This window comes from Styela clava, chromosome 3, assembly GCF_964204865.1.
Source record: "Styela clava chromosome 3, kaStyClav1.hap1.2, whole genome shotgun sequence".
Taxonomy (NCBI): domain Eukaryota; kingdom Metazoa; phylum Chordata; class Ascidiacea; order Stolidobranchia; family Styelidae; genus Styela; species Styela clava.
The window spans coordinates 8,020,955-8,038,362 of record NC_135252.1 but is presented as its reverse complement, the minus strand read 5'-3'; the positions used below and the strand labels follow the sequence as shown (position 1 = coordinate 8,038,362).

At 35.2% G+C, this 17,408-nt stretch overlaps 1 protein-coding gene across 2 annotated transcripts; it reads right to left on the bottom strand.

Annotated features, from left to right (window-relative positions):
• Positions 1-1,693: 1,693 nt before the first annotated feature.
• Positions 1,694-13,793, bottom strand: LOC120343144 (vimentin). 2 transcript variants are annotated; one of them, XM_039412261.2, is made up of 11 exons: positions 13,670-13,793; positions 10,865-11,030; positions 9,313-9,499; positions 7,397-7,554; positions 7,140-7,296; positions 6,537-6,701; positions 5,939-6,064; positions 5,188-5,268; positions 4,656-4,795; positions 4,157-4,215; positions 1,694-2,546 (listed from the first exon to the last, which is right to left on the bottom strand). In XM_039412261.2, exons 1-11 carry the CDS (start codon positions 13,764-13,766, stop codon positions 2,425-2,427), a joined length of 1,458 nt encoding a protein of 485 aa, XP_039268195.2. In that variant the 5' UTR covers positions 13,767-13,793; the 3' UTR covers positions 1,694-2,424. The 2 variants fall into 2 exon arrangements, with proteins under 2 accessions (XP_039268195.2, XP_039268194.2); XM_039412260.2 differs by lacking the exon at positions 1,694-2,546 and adding an exon at positions 2,878-3,840.
• Positions 13,794-17,408: the final 3,615 nt, after the last annotated feature.

The window sequence follows — 17,408 nt, the reverse complement described above, 5'->3', positions numbered from 1 at the left end:
GAGAGGAAAGGGTTTCGGATGTGTTTTTCTTTATTATCCACCATCCCTTGCTATCATGATTCTACAATTTATAATATGTTTTAATAGCGAGACTCCTTTGCGATTCAAATTTCATCTAATCGTTTTTGCAATCAAAATTTAGGCCCCCCTGGCAATGTTTTGTTTACTTTTATGAGATGCGTTCTTGAAAATACTCCCTTCTAAGCCATGTTTAGAATTGCTTTTGTTTTGTCACGATCAGACAAGTTATTCCCGCAGGCTGGTATAACGCTTTTATCGTTTTTTTTTTATTCTGATCACAATCAAATTGTTTTGTCGATAAGTTTATCGCTCGATCTGTATTTACTTTCATTACTGGTTTAATTTTCAATGTGTATAAGATATATTTTTGATAAATTACTCTGCTATATTTGCAGATACAAAACTTGATAATTTTAAGTTCTCATTATAGTAGTTATGTTTTCTAAATTTGGATCATGAAGCTAGGTAAATTTCTAACTTGCGCAAACATTATCTTAATATTACAGGTATTGTAAAAAATGCACTTTGTTTTGCAAAATGTATCAGAAAGTTGAACTTTTACGAAGTATATCACCACACAATTAGTCAAACGCTACATCAAAATGGTGAAAAGCTCAAAGCAGGGTAAAGAAAGATTTTTCCTCTTTGCTGACGATTTTAAGAATCGGCTTAAGCGCGATTTATGACGTTAATGACCACATGTCCCCTCAAATGCGTGAGCATGCACATGTGGACTGACGCGTATGACTATTGTGCTTGCGTCACTTTGATATTGTTTCGTCTGCATTATTTATTATGACTGACACGTTTTGTAGAACACCTTTTTCACCGACGTCACATAAATTTCATCAAAATCATGTCTCAAACCGAGCAAATGACACTTGCTACAACCCTATTACCAACATCTTCAATAGTATCATTCGCCATATCAGCATACAATATTGCCTATAACATAGAAAGGTTATGAATAGTAATCAACTGAAAAGTAATTTGTAGAACAGCCGCGATTTACAACCGTATTACGACTGCAGTTGGTAAATGATATTTATAAAAATAACAGCCTTATTGTCTAGTTATTAACTGGGTTTTATCTAAATAGTAGTACCGGTAGGCCCAATTTAATGAATTTTCAATTTCTGTGAACATGCATACAAACTACTGGGGCAAATAAGTTAAGATCATTTTAGAAAATAATAAATTCACACTCGAGAAGGCCACTGTTATATTAAAATTGAAGGAAATACCCATGCTTTGCCAGTTCCCACATTGTGTTTGTAAACACTTTACAAAAGTTTTCACTTGCCAATGATACATGAAAGCAACTTCGGCACCATTAACCACGGAGGCTTAACACGTATGTGACTGTTTGTATAGATTTGCTTTTAGGTAAACTGTAAAAACCACCAATAAAGACAGAACCATATTCAAATGGATATAGAATAATTTTAATCTTGCAACAAATATTCCATTCATTGAGGATTTGTCAAGTTTAAAAGTATTTTTATGTATAGAGATAAAATATATTCCTGATCTATTTGATGGCTAATCCTCTCCACAAAGAATCCTTTGAAGACTATCCAGCGTTCACCCAAAATATCCTATGCCATTGTGATTTGTAACCATCCTTATACCCACTCTCGCCTTGTGGTTTGACAGAAACACAAATATGAAATGTGTGTATTCGATTATTATATTGTGCAAGTTCGTGATTAGTGTCCAATATATGCAAAAGCAAAAACTACAAGGCAATGAAGCGTTTACAGGTAGTAGCGGATTTTTAAAACCGAACGAAAACGAGTTAGGAAATACTTATACGAGTATGGAAATTATGGACACAATGTTTTATTAAATCAAGCGTTTCAATATAGACCAAATAATCTGACGAGAATAGGTAAGGAGTACCCTGATTTTATATTTTCGCTCACATGTACCAGGAAATTTATATAGACAGTCATTTTTCAGCCTGAGGAATATATTTGCAGAAGCGTGTGTCATATATGTTGATGCACAAACAAGCGATCGCCATGTAACTTCAATGTTTCAGATAATTAAACACAACATTGCTGCGGATTCAGTAACGTTATCGGTACCTGTAAGCACTTAAGTTCGCTAAATAATTGATTGAAATTTTTAGAATGTTTCAAATATGTCTATTAAATCGAATATTTTTTAACACGCAATCAGGTGAATAAAATTCTTGGAATAATTTGTTTGCAAATTTGCGAGGAATGTTTTACATAATATTATATGTTTGCTGGCAAAGTTCGGCTCAAAAATAATTTTATGTTTTTAAACGAAACATTCACAGCACTACCAAAGAATTAGGCAAAATTATCATTTTTGTATGCTTGTAATCTAAATAGCTAAAAATCCTATTTGTGGAACGAGACTGGAGAAAAATATCTAGTCGGAATCTGAAGACGACGAGGACGAGCTTGAACCGGATCTCGTGGTAACTTCTTCTCTCACCAGAATCCTTGGTTGGCTCTCAATTGACTTGGTTGACGATACAGACACGGATTGTACTGGAAAATAAATTCAAATTGAAAACACAATATTTTGCCAGGTGATATAGGTAATAAGACCGGTATTTCTTCTTCATTCTGGAACATGCTAGAATGAGACCAGACGCCTGCAGCTTGTCGTGTTTGAGACAATAATCGAATAATTATGAATATATACCATGAATTAGAATTCGTCATATCTACGCAATATTCTTGAAAAACGCAATATTCTTGAAAAAGAGCTCGAGATCGCCATCGCGTGTTCTGCGATCGCAACATACTGATGAACTACCCTCAGGAAAAAATAACGGAGCGTGTTACCATACAAAATTGCTATACTAAGTTGTTTCGATTTATTAAGTGATATCCGTAAGACTAGTATGTAACTAATAAAAATATTTCCGCAAAGATAGGATTTCTGGCTTATGTAAAAACAGGAAGATAAATTTTACAGTATATTTCTGAAATCATCGCCAGTAAAATCAAGTAAATATATCTATTAACTAATGGCAGTGAAATTTTGAACAATTTGTTTCTCTAATATCTTGTACAAAAATCGATGTTGTTGTCTATGAATGTAAATCTTTATTGTATGTTCTATGTACTTGATGCTGTCTGTCACGAATGATAGATAATAAGTTCAACACGGATGCATATCTTTCGAAAAAGTACATATGATAACCAACGTCAGTGAACACTGTAATTATCGCAGTGCATAGAATACCATGAGATTTCATAAATTTGGAAGCTACAATTAATGCTACGTCTAATATATATGACTAAAGTAATTTAATATACCAGTATACATGATAGTCATGATCTAATACGGTTGACACAGACGATTTTGCTACCTGCCTCAGTGGGAGCCAGTATTTTTGAAATTACGCATTCGTTGTCGTAATCCAGAATCATTGAATGAAACATGCATCAGGTACAAGTGTAAGTTTAACCACGAATCTTTGGAAAAAATTACACAAAGATATGATTCTTTTTGAATATTGCATGCAAGCTTCATAATGCAGAGGCACTATCCACTGCTGGAAACAATCAAAGTGAATTTTGGTTGTTCGTTCCAGATAAATTCAATGGTGTGCTAAAAAATGTTTTGTGTTTCATGCTGGATCACCCTCTTCGGAATGGCTATCAGATGACGAGTTATCCCTCTTCGCGTCATTTGGAGCAATATTTTGGCTGCATTCTTCTAGGGCTTCTACGTCATCTCCGTCTATCATGAGATTTATAATATCATCTTCGTGATACGATGATGCATCGTGATTTTTGTCACTGTCAGCTGATGAAATGCCACGCCGCTTACCTGTAATTTTACGTGTTCTTTACCGACATCTTCTGGATACTTGTGGCATGCAGCTAGATAGGTTCAGCAAGCTCTAGTTAAATGCCAGTCTTGGGAACCGCAAAGACACTATGTATTCACATTAGTCGACTATTGCGCAAATCTCTGACGCTGGAGCACATACATATTTGGGCATATTCTTTGGTAAGATAAATACAACTTATCATATGATTAGTGACAACCTCGTAATTTTCTCCATGCAGAAGTTTGCGCGCGCTGACCATCTACATCTACAAATTGCGCATAGCTTTATTCGATATGTAAATATATAATTTACCTGTAATACTCTTCTCGATGTCATATCCACTTGCATCTCTACTAGAATTCTTACTGATCCTAAAATAAATGAATATGCTTGATTACTTCTATTGAAAATGAACAGCACAAAATGCTTCATTTCGCAAAATTACGATGAACATATCTGTTTCGTCTATCAAATGTAAACTAAAACTACTTCGCCCAACGCTGCTGATGGTGCAGCATGCTATGTTACATGAAAATGATATTTTGATAAAATTCCGTACCTCATAAATAGTGTGAAGTGAAGGTGGGAGGAGCTATATAGCATGGATTGGGAGGTATAAGTGGAGAATATTTTGTCATCACTACAAAATTTTACGAGCAGGATGTTATACACGGATTGTCACTAACAATCACAAAGTAAATTGTTGTCTCACGCTACTTGACACAGCTTTCGCTCCTAACCATACTTCATAACGACCCCTTCAACTCCCAACTTCAGCCCCCAATGACAATATGTGTGATGTCTGTATTACCTCACTTCTTCTCCTTCCAGCAGCTTTCTGTATGTAGAAATCTCGAGATCCAAGGAAAGTTTGATGTTCATCAACTTGTTGTAATCAGCAAGATGGCGTGCCATATCATCCCTGGATTTTTGTAATTCTTCCTCCAGTTCCTGTATTTTTATAATGAGGTGTGTATAAAGAAGTGCGAAAGCGATGATACGTAATAATTGTTATTTGCTTCGATTACATTGCAACAAAAATAACAATCAAGATGTGATTTAATAGTTGTTAATGGATCAGGAAATTTCAATATATTAATATCCTTACTCGATTTTATGGAAATCAAGATGGGAGAATTAGAATATCATACATAAAAATTTAAATAATTATCAATCCTCGAAATGTTACCAAGAACACTGCCATGTTTCATAAAGAGTCATACAGATATTTTATTACTGAACCATTGTCAACTATTTAATCACTATTACATTTGATTAAACCAAGGAGTAAGAATTTGAACATTGTTATAATCATTTCGAGAACATTTACCCTAAATACTTACGTCAATCCTTCTTTGAGATTGCTCACCCTCTTTCTCCATGCGATCTTGCAAGTCCGAAACTTGGCCTTCCAAGGAAGAATTCTGTATATATCAATGTTGAAAATAATGTTGTGATGTAGTCTGAAATATCTATGGTCTAGTCTAGTGCAACTATTTTAAGATAATCGACATTGACTCTCTTTCTTCTAACTATAGCATCATTCGATAAATGTGGATGCAGAGATGAAATCTCTGTCTTGCAAATGAGAAATTCTGGGAAACGTAACCACTTCTAAGAACTATGTTAAATTACTAATCTGAATATAGAACTGTTTCAAAATATCTCTTCTTACATAACAATATCCAAACACAATGCCATTATTTCATTGTAAATTAGCATAAAATTAAATAGAATGGGAAAGAGTGCAGAGAAACTATATATCTCTATAGCGATTGTAATTTGAGATATATTTCTTTCTTTGTTTAATTTAAGAAAAATGTAAACTTTTTATGAAATACTATAATAGTCATTCTCATTTTGTTCAGTCGCGAAGTTCTGAAAGTGATAGACTTCAAGATAATTTTCATCGAAACAATTTTTTCTTGTAAACGCCGACCGTGAGTGTCTAATCTGTAATAGTGGTTCGCTAAGTGATCAAAAAATACAAATAGATATATAAAATGTCTAGAGGAGGGATGAGTTTTTATTTTCTGAGCAAGTTATAAATCGATATATATATAATAATGCTATTCAATAGCAGCTATTGCTCACCGTGCTTCTCAATCCTTCGATTTCCACAGAAATGCTTTGCAGCTGACGACGAGTATCCAACAGAGCAGACTTTGAATCGCCAAGAGCTGCATTGCTGGTCTTTATCTGCTGCTGAAGATCTGCGATCTGTATGATTGACAAAAGCGTCATAATTTTCAGTAAATATCTTTCATTAAGTACATATACAATTAAACTAGCGTACAATTCCTTTATATGGTCACGTTTTGTCAAGAATGTCTTAGTCTCAGTACCACCATTCAACCTCAACAATGAAGTTTTATTAAAAACCGTGAGCAAGTCTTTAATCCGTTCCTAAATACATATATATGCTCTTCCAAGCACTACACGGCACACGTTACTTAAATTAGTCGTTTGAACCAAGTATTTGAACAAATATTATAAAGGCGAGGATTTGAGATTGAAAATTTTACACAAATACGTTTATCGCATTCATTTGTATTGTGGCATTTTTAGAAAATTGTTGAGACATAGTACATGCTAGTCTCTTTGATTGACGTAAAACTAACTACAACAATCCTATTTATATATCCAATTCAATATAGAAAAAAATCACAATGAGTATGCACATTGTGTTTACCGTATTCTTGTAGACCTTCTCTACATCATACGCATTGCTCTTTGACAGTTGCTCATATGCAATGCGAATATCCCTCAGTGAGTCAGTCAAATCAGCGGTCGGAATTGGAGCATCGAAGACTTCTTCATGTTTCACCGTCACTTGTGATTTCATCATTTCCATATCCTAAAATATTGCATACTCTCAACTTCGCTTAGTAAACTAATAGAAAGTGTGCTTTTCAGAAATAATTCATTTTGTTGAGACCAATCGCCCAATAGTTAGGAGTAGGACATCTCACAAGCCATTACTTTTATACTTTTGAAAAAAAATGTTCGTGAGTTTCAACAGTTTCAGTTTTAACCTAGATTTTGCGGGTTTTCATGAAAATTTAGCACAGCACAAATAGCGTATGTTCCCTGAGTATGATGGTTTCTCCAATAGAAATTTCGTGTTCATTTATTGTGCATTGCTCACATTTTCTGAATCAGATGACATTGTTGGATCAGAGCTGTCATACACTACATTTGCCTAAATACGTAATGGGATGTTGGAGAATAAGTAAGTGGACAGAGACAGCCTTATATACTCTGTTGTTAACGTTTTACATTAATAAAGTTATACCTCAGACGTTGTAGCCTTTAAAAGTTCAAGTTCTTCTTGAAGAGTTTCCAGTTTTCTTTCCAAATCGATTCTTGACAAAGTGGCATCGTCAACGTCTTTTCTAAGAGATTTGACCAATTTTTCTGCATTACACCTAGCATCGCTCTCGGCCTTGAGTCTTGAAGAGTAAAACAGAAAAAAAAATTATTGAACATGCTGGATGAAACTCTAAACCCCCAATTTAAGTTAGATTAGGGCATATCCATTGGGCCAATTACCTCTTTTCACAATCTTTAAGCTCCATGACACAGTTGTGCAATTGAATTTCGGCTTCAGCCTTGTCATGAGTTAATTTCTCAATCTCGCGTCGGAGTCTTGCTAGTTCATCATCATATATATCTCCAGATCTACTGACTACTGTTCTTGTGGATTCGAGCTAAAAATAGTTGAAATACACGTAAACCTTCAGTCTTGAGGATATTGTGAAACATGGTGACCATTGCACGGATTATTGCAATTAGTGGGAAACAAACTGCTGGCAATTTTCAGTGTTAGATGATTTCTGAGCTCCTTGCCACGGTAGTATGTCTAACGCAATCAGAGCATGTGCAACATATAATGAAAATATCTATTATCATACCCGACTAAGCGCAATCCGTCTCAGTCAATAGTTCCTGCGTTGCGTTGATGCAACATGAGCAGGGAATAATTTTAATAGATGATTCGTCCCAAACCAAACTTGAACCAAGAAATCACCCATACAAAACTAGCATATATACGTTGTAAAAGCCGAATTCGTATCTTTTCGGCTTATATACAATCTGCGCTGATATTTAGTATACGTGCGAAATCTCTACTCCGTGAATATATAAAGAAAAAATCCTGCGCACTAACCACAATCTAAATAAATTGACAGACAACATTTATCAGAGCTGCTGTTTATAAAATGTCACGTAATCAGTCGGTAGGATGTACTAATATTTAAGTTTCAAAATATGTGTGTCGTGTAAGCTATAATTTTAAAAATATCTATGAATTTTACTCGGTATTTACAGTATTTTAACTAGGTAATTTAGATCAGCCTCGTTCATACATCAGATTTCGAAAGCTCAAAATAAATTCATAGTGATTAGTTTACATAGACATCGAGTCTACATGGGCGTTGTTCATTTAGTGTTGGATTCGATTTTATGTTCAGTGATATATGATTAATAGCGGTACCTTTGAGTCGCGCGGCGCTCAATGTGTATTCAAGCGGGAATAATACGCCGTCTGGTAAACATGTTGACTTTGGCTGAACCTGTGTTTGAACATGCCCTTCGGAAGTAAAGATTAGGTTGAAGAGGTGATTGCATACTCAGATTTTGCATTTTCGTGAGAATAGTCATTGAATTTCGGAATGCTTTATAATCTCAAACATTTTCTTTGTCTTAGCAGGCCACAAATTTGATGAATGGATTGGCGACGATGAGATATTTATTGCAATACTTCGAAATCCTTTCGGAAGCAATCTATTTTAGGATCTTTTCACATATAGGAGGAAAATTACTTCATCGCGGTTCTAGTATTTGAGGTTTAATTTCCATGACGACCACAATCCTGTAGATTTAATTCTATAATCTAATTCCGCAAACACTGTTTCATCAACCGGATCGTTGTTTTCCGTTTATAACCCACCACAAACATGATCTCGTGGCTTTGTGAGCACATTATTATTTTGTGCTCTTGATTGTAAAGTTATATATACATAAGTTACTTATGGAATAGTTGAATGACGAACCGAAGGACCACCGGAATTTAGGTTTGATAATCTACTAAGTTTCACCTTTTTCCCGCGATTGGGACGTTTCAAAAATACGACTTTGCCCAAAACACTCCGACTCTAAACCTTAATATGCAAAAACTGAGAGGCAATAGAAAAAAATCTTCATATCTTTGTTTAGTGTGATCTAAAGTTTTTAATTGGGATCAGTTGATTGAGATATAAATTTTGCCAACTTTATTAATGGTATCTCTTTGCATTACTTCAGCAAGTAATATATGTTTGAAGTACGCATCTTTCATTTTCCCTGAGGGTTTGTGATTTTCTTCGGAACGAATATTTATAGGTAAAAATACTGGGATTATTTCGCAAAGGACAATATGTGTTGGTATAAGCTTACGACTTGTGAAAATTGGATTCAAACTTACTAACCTCCGTAATTTTTGTCGCCAAGGCTCTGTTTTGCGATTCCAACCTTCTTACTTTGTCGATGTAAGTAGCAAATCGATTGTTAAGGACGCTCAATTCTTGTTTTTCTTCGCTTCGTGTGCTCAGAATACCAGGGAGTTGGGCGAAGCTTTCACTTACAGATGTGGCTTGAATGGAGCCTTCCCCATATCTGTAATAGATTTTGTTTGTAAAGTTACATATTTGATCCTCTATCTATAAAATCATTTCATGAATTTCAGTCGTGCGCGTAACTCCTATGCATAAGAATGTGAGACGAATAGTCAAAAGAATCACTGTCACTATACGGCGTTACCATTATCCGTTCTTTTGTTCTAAAAGTGTAATTAATACTCTCGTCACGACGCTGTGGTATAGTGAAGATAGTGTTCATACTTAAAAACAAGATTAGGCTAATACCAGTAGATAGCGATTGTTTAGATTTCAAAATTGCAATTTATTTTTTTGAAATTCTTTTTAAAAATAGATTCGCACATATTGGCAATTTTCGGGCACACAATGTTTTTTCATGTTTCCTCATGTTACAACGCTCACAGTTACTTGATTATACATGTATATGACAAAATATAAGTAAATTTTCGTGTTTGAGTTAGAGTGGAAATGAAACGCTTTCAACATTTGCAACTTCCATTAGCACCGTATATATATGTCGCTAGATAATTTACGTCGAAAAGAACTTTTGTAATACTGACAAAAGGGCATGTCTTAGTTTATAGGTACGATTTATTTTCGGAAACCGCCTACAAATTATTAAGAAATGTCAAAGTATATGAGCTTTCAGCACGATAATGATTAACATTAATGACCTACATAAAATGATAACGATTCATATACCGAATTCAAAAAATATAAGAGACTGTACATTAGTTTATTATAGCATTTCCACCATTACCGTTTGCATGCTCGTAAAAATACATTAGGACACATCTCTTCATGAAAGTAAGTAATTAAAAATAAGATTGTTACACTTTCTTGGATGAAACATGTTCGTATCTACCTAACACGACTCAGTTTTTGTCCATATACTTTCCCAATATCATAAATCATGACTCACTCGGCAGACCCATTTGAGTGAATAAGGTAACATACAGCAAGCTACCGCCCTTCGTCAACATTTTCAATACACATTATCGTTGAATCTATATGAACAATGAGCTTTGTTCACAATTAGGAATATAGGTCAGAGGAATCGTCGTATAAAAAAGTATTACGATACAGGGCAGTTTTTAGTTTTTCCAATCTTAATAGTCTATGGACTTAACATTTTGATGGGCGTTACTCTTTTCCCTTTTAATGTTGTGATACCAAAATATTTCCTTATAGAAAACCGAGGAGAAGGGACCCAAAATCCTAAAGACGCTATGAGGTTTTATAACCGCCATCACACCAGCAATCTCTTCGCTGCGAGTAAAAAAGTAGATATTCACTGCTCTCGGAAAGCTAGAAAAGTCAGTTTTGTTAAATTACAACTCATCATACATTTTATTGATGGAAAATGACTATTGAAATCCCTTACCCGTATCTATTCAGCTTTCCATACGTTGCATACCCAGACGTTGCATATCCAGACTTGTGGCTTTTACCGAACATAGCTTGATAACTGGATGGTCCGTAGGATACCGACGTTGACTGGTACGTAACTTTACCTCCACTGACTCCATCGTAACTGTTGTAAGCGACTTCTAAAATTTAAATCACTTTGATTTTTGCGTATGCCAAAGAATGCGAATGAAGTGCTCTTCTTTGAATTTCATACTGAAACAACTCTTTGAATAATAAAACATTCGATAAAACGATATGTTTCAGTGGTGTATAAATTTCGTTTAGTGAAAAGGTATAGAATTTTGTTGCTGGGCTGACTTTTAAATTCACTTGTCAATATTTATACACAAGCTAGATCCGAACAGGCTCGTACTTCCCCAAAACTTGAAGGAAAATATAAACCATACGTTACTTTGTCTGTATTGGCAACATAAGAACGATTGTGAAAAGTCATGTTTCGATCTTCGAGTCAAGTCTCTCTCTATCGTACGGTATATTACCAATTTTGAATCGAGTCATTTATTAGGACAACTCAACCTAGATAGCTCTTCATTGTAGCAAAATTACATTGTTTATTGTGAGTAGTGGAACCCCGCGGGTCAAAAGTTGTACAGAAAAGATTCCCATACGGCTCTTGTTAGAGTATTGTAAGGGAATACCTCATAATTCGAAAGTAACATCGGTTGATATTCTGATTGATATATTGTAGCATTTAGTGGAAATCCAAATTTAGCACCATGCTCATTCAATCATATAATGATGAACTTCCTTGAAAGTTACCAAGCATTCATTCATGACATCGGCGGTTCAAAATAAAATCCACGTGGTGCGCATTGCCAGAAAACGCCACGCTTTTATATGTAGTTGCTGATTGAGATGGACAGGTTACGGGGAGACGTCGGGTGTGATTAACATACAAATATATATTTTTAACACTCACAATTGCCAACGGCACAAATTGACTGTGTATATGCAGTGAATACTTGAATATTTTCGAACTATAGTATATATATATGTTTATCGAAAGAGCTCACAAGAGGGTTGTTCGCTATTAATCTGACACCCGCTTTAAAGAACGAAACTCGTATCGTTGCATTTAAATGGTCCCTCTTGAAAATTGCAAAATACAATACTATTGTATTGATAACGTTTAAATAAATCTACTTCATGTCAAGCGTCGATGTCAGTAATTGATAGGGATGATGCTTATCAAATGAAGCGACCCGTATATTTGTGTTTTAACAGTTGATCTCATCGACGAAAATTGTTTTTGCGGACCAAATTTATTTAGTATTCAACCATTTAGTTCGGAGAATGACTTGATCCTTATTTTCTTTTAAATCCTCATATTTTAAAATGTTAATATTCAACCTTCCAGGTGGTTTCAAGTATACACATATTGCATATGTCAACGTCGCGTTTTACGTTCAAAAACGGGTCGGAGTCGTATGCAGGAATTAGAACAACGACATCTTAGGAATGTAATCTGCCTCTGTTGAGACAATAGAAAATTCTTCCACATAAAAAAAATCGAAAGCATAGGTTGCACAATGCACTCTCTTCGATTGAATAGGTCTGAATTTAGGGTTCCTTCAATCTTGACAGTTTGGTTTAGCTACAGTATAGCATATGGCGCTGAGAACCACATAATATTATCAAAACTTCCTGTGCAATTCCAGCTATCATTGAACTAAATTTCCGTTGTATTGTTCATAGGTGACACCATGATTTAAAGTATCGCAATTTCAAAACACAATCATGCTTATAAAAGATTAATATCGTTTAAAAAAAATCGCGGAAGTTCACGTAAATCATTTAGTTTCTGTTCAAACAGCGCAACGCAAATTCAACACTAAATATAACATAAGGTATTCTGAAATATAATTTTAATCAAAGCCCTTATTATATTTCCAAAAACTGGCATATCAGACGTAGAAATGCATTGAAAATACCGCGATTCATGGACATGAAACACGTTGATTTTTTCTTCTTTGAAAATTTGCAAGGTTCACGCTTTATCACGTGATTTGTAACTCCAAGAGTCGGAATCGCAGAATTTCAATGACGATAAAATGACTCAAAACTTCCTAATACTCAAAAAACAATAATTTGGCTTGACACTCATTTACGCCGTTCGCCATGAACTAGGCTTTGTATGAGCTACCACTGATATTTAACGACATGTAAGACACTACTATTATTCGGAAATACCGAAATTATTCCGGTGCTTACGAAGTATGTTAACCAAGATGGCGGACACCGGAACATAGCAAAACTAAGGATGAAAAAGTTTTTACAATTATATAATCAAATTGAATTGAGGTAAAAATGCAAATTTTTGTGGCAATTTCAATGAGAATGCGCCCCGCAGAGCCATGCTTATTGACAGCGGTGGAGATTTTGTAGGCGTGTGTGAGGTTATCTGCGTATTCAGTATTCATACATTTTTGTTTATGACCTTATTACCGATCAGCCGATCGCGGGCTATTTTAAAGATTTTAGTCGAAAGCAGGTTGGCCACCCCTAAGCTACACCATTAAGGGCACGAGGAAAAATTGACTAACGACTACCAAATCCGGGTTGCAAAAAAATTTAAATCTAGCTCCAAATATTAGAAGTATAAAACTCCGACTCCCGACTGCACGAAATTCAAATCTTGACACCACATCACAGATTAGGGCATATATATTTGTTTGTGTTTTGTATGATACCGTATATTTATGTATAGGTTGACTTTATACCAAATTTTAACTTTTCAAGTATTAATCTTTTATCTTACCTTTCTGTTCCATATTTTTTGATTCGACTTGGCTTGACAAATAGGATTTTGGTGTGGATGTTACGTACTCGACCTTCCCAAACGGATTCTCAAACATTAAAGTACAGTTATATTAAAATCTGAAATTCCATCCAATGCAGCGGGTTAGTTATAACGCCGCCTAATGCAAATTAGGTGGATACATCGGGCGTCCCGTGTCTAAGTAAGGAAGTTATTCTTCAAAGTAGGCTAAAGGTGTTTGATAGTTTGCAAGTTTAACTACATAGAAAAGAACATAAACGTGTTCACTTCTTAAGACTTAAAATCGACTTCAAGCTCAGGCAAGGTTAGTGTTTTGTAGGCCGAAATACGCCAGGATATTATATTAACGATTTTTTGTGTCATAAAACTATCTATGATACCACTCGTTCGTGGAATAATTTTAATTGACGAAAAAATTCATAATATGACAGGATTTATAACAATACACTGTTCGAATAAAGATATTACTCGACAATTCATGCTGAATCTTTATCTGTTTTCTCAAATAGTTGAATAGCTAGAATACTAATATTTATTGTAAGACCACTCCAAAACAGACTTCTTCGCGTTGCGATATATAAAATCTTTTTCATCATGTTGACGATTCCGTTTCCAATATACTTCGTATCTTTTATTCAAACATTCCTCTTCTGATAAACACAAAACCACAGTCAAGAGAAATAATGGAGTATGCTCAAATAGCGTAGCGAACTAACTCTAGTTTACCCCGTTGGTAGCTTTCGCAACCAATGACCGTGCGAACTGACTCGAAACGTGTCATCTCAGTTCACGTTGCCTTTCGCTTCAGTTCGTTTTATAACAGCGGCCGAATGGCAGAACTCGACGCTTTCCTCAACGTTAATCTGCTCGAGCCCTCTCAAAAGAAACCGTTTGTGTATGCTGAACCCCACGATTGCTCTTCGTTCCTTGGTTAATAAATACCACTCGATTGCGAGCGCTTATTTGCCCACGATGAAGCTTAAATTTATAGACATCCTATACCTAGGCCAAGCGTGTTCTACACTCGAATCATAATTTATCGGACGCCCGTGTTAGAAAATCTTAATGAATTTTCTGTAGGATGTATCGACCCAGAAAAAAGAGTCTTTGAAATAGTAATCGTCCGCCAATTCCGGCGGCTTTCGATGATGATTCAAAATTCATGTTATCAAGTTAACAGTGATCGGATTTTCCATATAACATTTTCGTATATCAATCAAGACACTTAAAAATTGTACACGTTTTCGTCGTCAAAATATGCCAAATATCACATTTTTATGTTTTAGGACAAAATGCCAATGCTAAAGAACATCGATACATTCCAGGCGAAATTTGCACGACCTTCTTTCATGTAAAATTCGTTTTCTTCACATTTTTCACCTATATCTCCTCTATAAATTATGAATGAGTGTGAGGTCGATAGCGCAGAAACGGATTCAGCAGTTAGATGCACATTATTTTGAATATATATATTTTGTTGTCAAAGAATAGAAATTCTTGATGGGTCATTCTTTGTTCATCTCCGACTAAAGTGGATGAACTAATACTGGAAAACAAGGGTTTGGCTAATAGAAGTCTCGAAAACGGTTATTTCTGCAGCGGTTTTATTATCAGCTATCTATTAACATGATCGACTTGTTTCAGGGTGTCGATGATTTTACTTCGAGATTTTGAGCCTATAACCCTAACTCTTTCTCTTTAGAAAATCGAACTACGTCGTTTTTAGCTGCCATGCAGGCCTATGTTAAAAAGATCTTGAATAAACTACTGAAACTTCTTTTGCGACGTCGAGGTACATATGACACATGAGCAATGAACCTTGACTGCATTGATATCTTGAGTTCATATTACGAAAAACGAAATAAATTTGTTTTGGCCTTGTCCTAATTTATTTTAAAAAGCCCATGAAACCAATATTTTCTGCGCTTCTATAGCATATGCTCACAAGAATTCGTCCATAGAAACAGATCCACGCGGACCCATTACAGATTTAATGTGATCCACCCCATCTGTGAGTACCAATATACAAGTTTCATTATTTCCTCTATTTATCCGTATAGCGTCCTGTTTACTCTACCGGTAATCGTAAACCACAACTTCCCATGTCACAACGATAGTACAGACCCGTTATCGAAAGCAAAATGCCCTTAATTATCTTACACCATTCGTTTGATTACTTACTTGTTCGGTAGGTTGCTCTGTAACTGATATCAGCCTATTGTTGCGTCCAGTACAAATAGTTTGAAGTGCCTCTCACAACTAGATATCGATCTGCGATCGGCTAACTTTGAAGTTTCATAGCGAAATGACCATAAATCTTGTCTAAGTCATTAATATATACACTTTTACTGCTCATCACGAGTCCCTGTTGAACGACAGCTTGGAGTTAAACAAATTTATAATGCCGCCTATAATATAATAATGGTGTTAAGCGCATTTAAAATGCTACTATAGTAAAAATGGCTATGCTCTTGCTGGAAAAACAAATAACGTTTGTTACACCTTATCTTTTTATATGCCTTTGGTACTTGATTCAACAGTTCGTCTCATTATTTTAGTAGCGCCTTATTTTTGGCTCAATTTGTCAAGGAATTTTCAAAATCATTTCATCCAAAAACTGAAGCCCTTTATTTTAGAAAGACCTCGACGATCAAATTGAAATTGGTATTCACTTCCATACCTTATAAGGTTATATGAGCAAAACTCCCGCATCGTCGCCGATCGGCGTCTATTTAAAGAAAACATTTCCCAACGTACAAAATAAAATAAAAATATAATGGAGGCGCGGGAACAGAATTCTTGCCTATAATTATCAAAAGGAACCCAACGCCAAGTACGAAAACTTCGCTCTCTCGTTTCGTAATCAGATTTAAAAGTATTGAAAGTCTGTAAGCGTACAGTTTGTTTTGCCTATATTGTTCGCCGTTTCTGCTAAGCCAGCTTCATATCTGAAGGACTTTATAACACGAGGCTGGGAAAATGACATCTTTTTTGTCTCCATGCCAATTTTCAGAAAATTCTTTATCTGCATAATATGAATTCAGCGCGATTTTGATATCGTACATATTACAGAATACAGAGTATATATGCACATATGCATGTATACTAGTACTATACTTGCTAGAACACAAATACATTATATTCGCAAGAATATGTGCCGGCCTGGTACATTGTACCGCGCTTTTCCTAATTGCACACGTGCAATCACGCATCGTCTCATGATATCTTGCCTACAAGATGAGTATAAATATAACTTTCATTGATAGTGAATAATTTTATCCATGTATCAATATTTGAAAGCTCCTGGAACAAACTTTCCTTACATAAATTACCGTTCAAATTATCGAGAGCGACAAACATCAGTTGACATGTTTATGAATATGATTACGCGAGAGTTATTACACTAAAATACATGGTTCGAAGCTTAACTTACCAAATGATTCGTATCAATTACCAAGGAACATTTTGGCAAATTTGTAATACTGTTATGAAACAAATTGACTGTTCAGTATACGCATATCGTAGACCGTGTCTGGGTTATCTTTTCCAAAAAGAAACAGGCGTCTTGTTTTTTACAAGAGCATGTGCGACGAATCCACTAGATATGTACAGTGGAAAAGAGACATTTTATGGCGTGGTAATCCAGGCGTAACAACCATAGAAATTGTAACCCGCAGTATAATGTTTATCGTTCAATCCATTTCTCAGTGTGCCTGCG

Coding starts and splice junctions, on each gene's coding strand:
- LOC120343144 (XM_039412260.2), bottom strand. CDS start 13,766: ATGTTTGAGAATCCGTTTGGGAAGGTCGAGTACGTAACATCCACACCA. Junction 9,500..10,864: donor GGAAAGCTGAATAGATACGG/GTAAGGGATTTC, acceptor AATCTATTACAG/ATATGGGGAAGGCTCCATTC. Junction 6,065..6,536: donor AGAAGGTCTACAAGAATACG/GTAAACACAATG, acceptor TCAATCATACAG/ATCGCAGATCTTCAGCAGCA.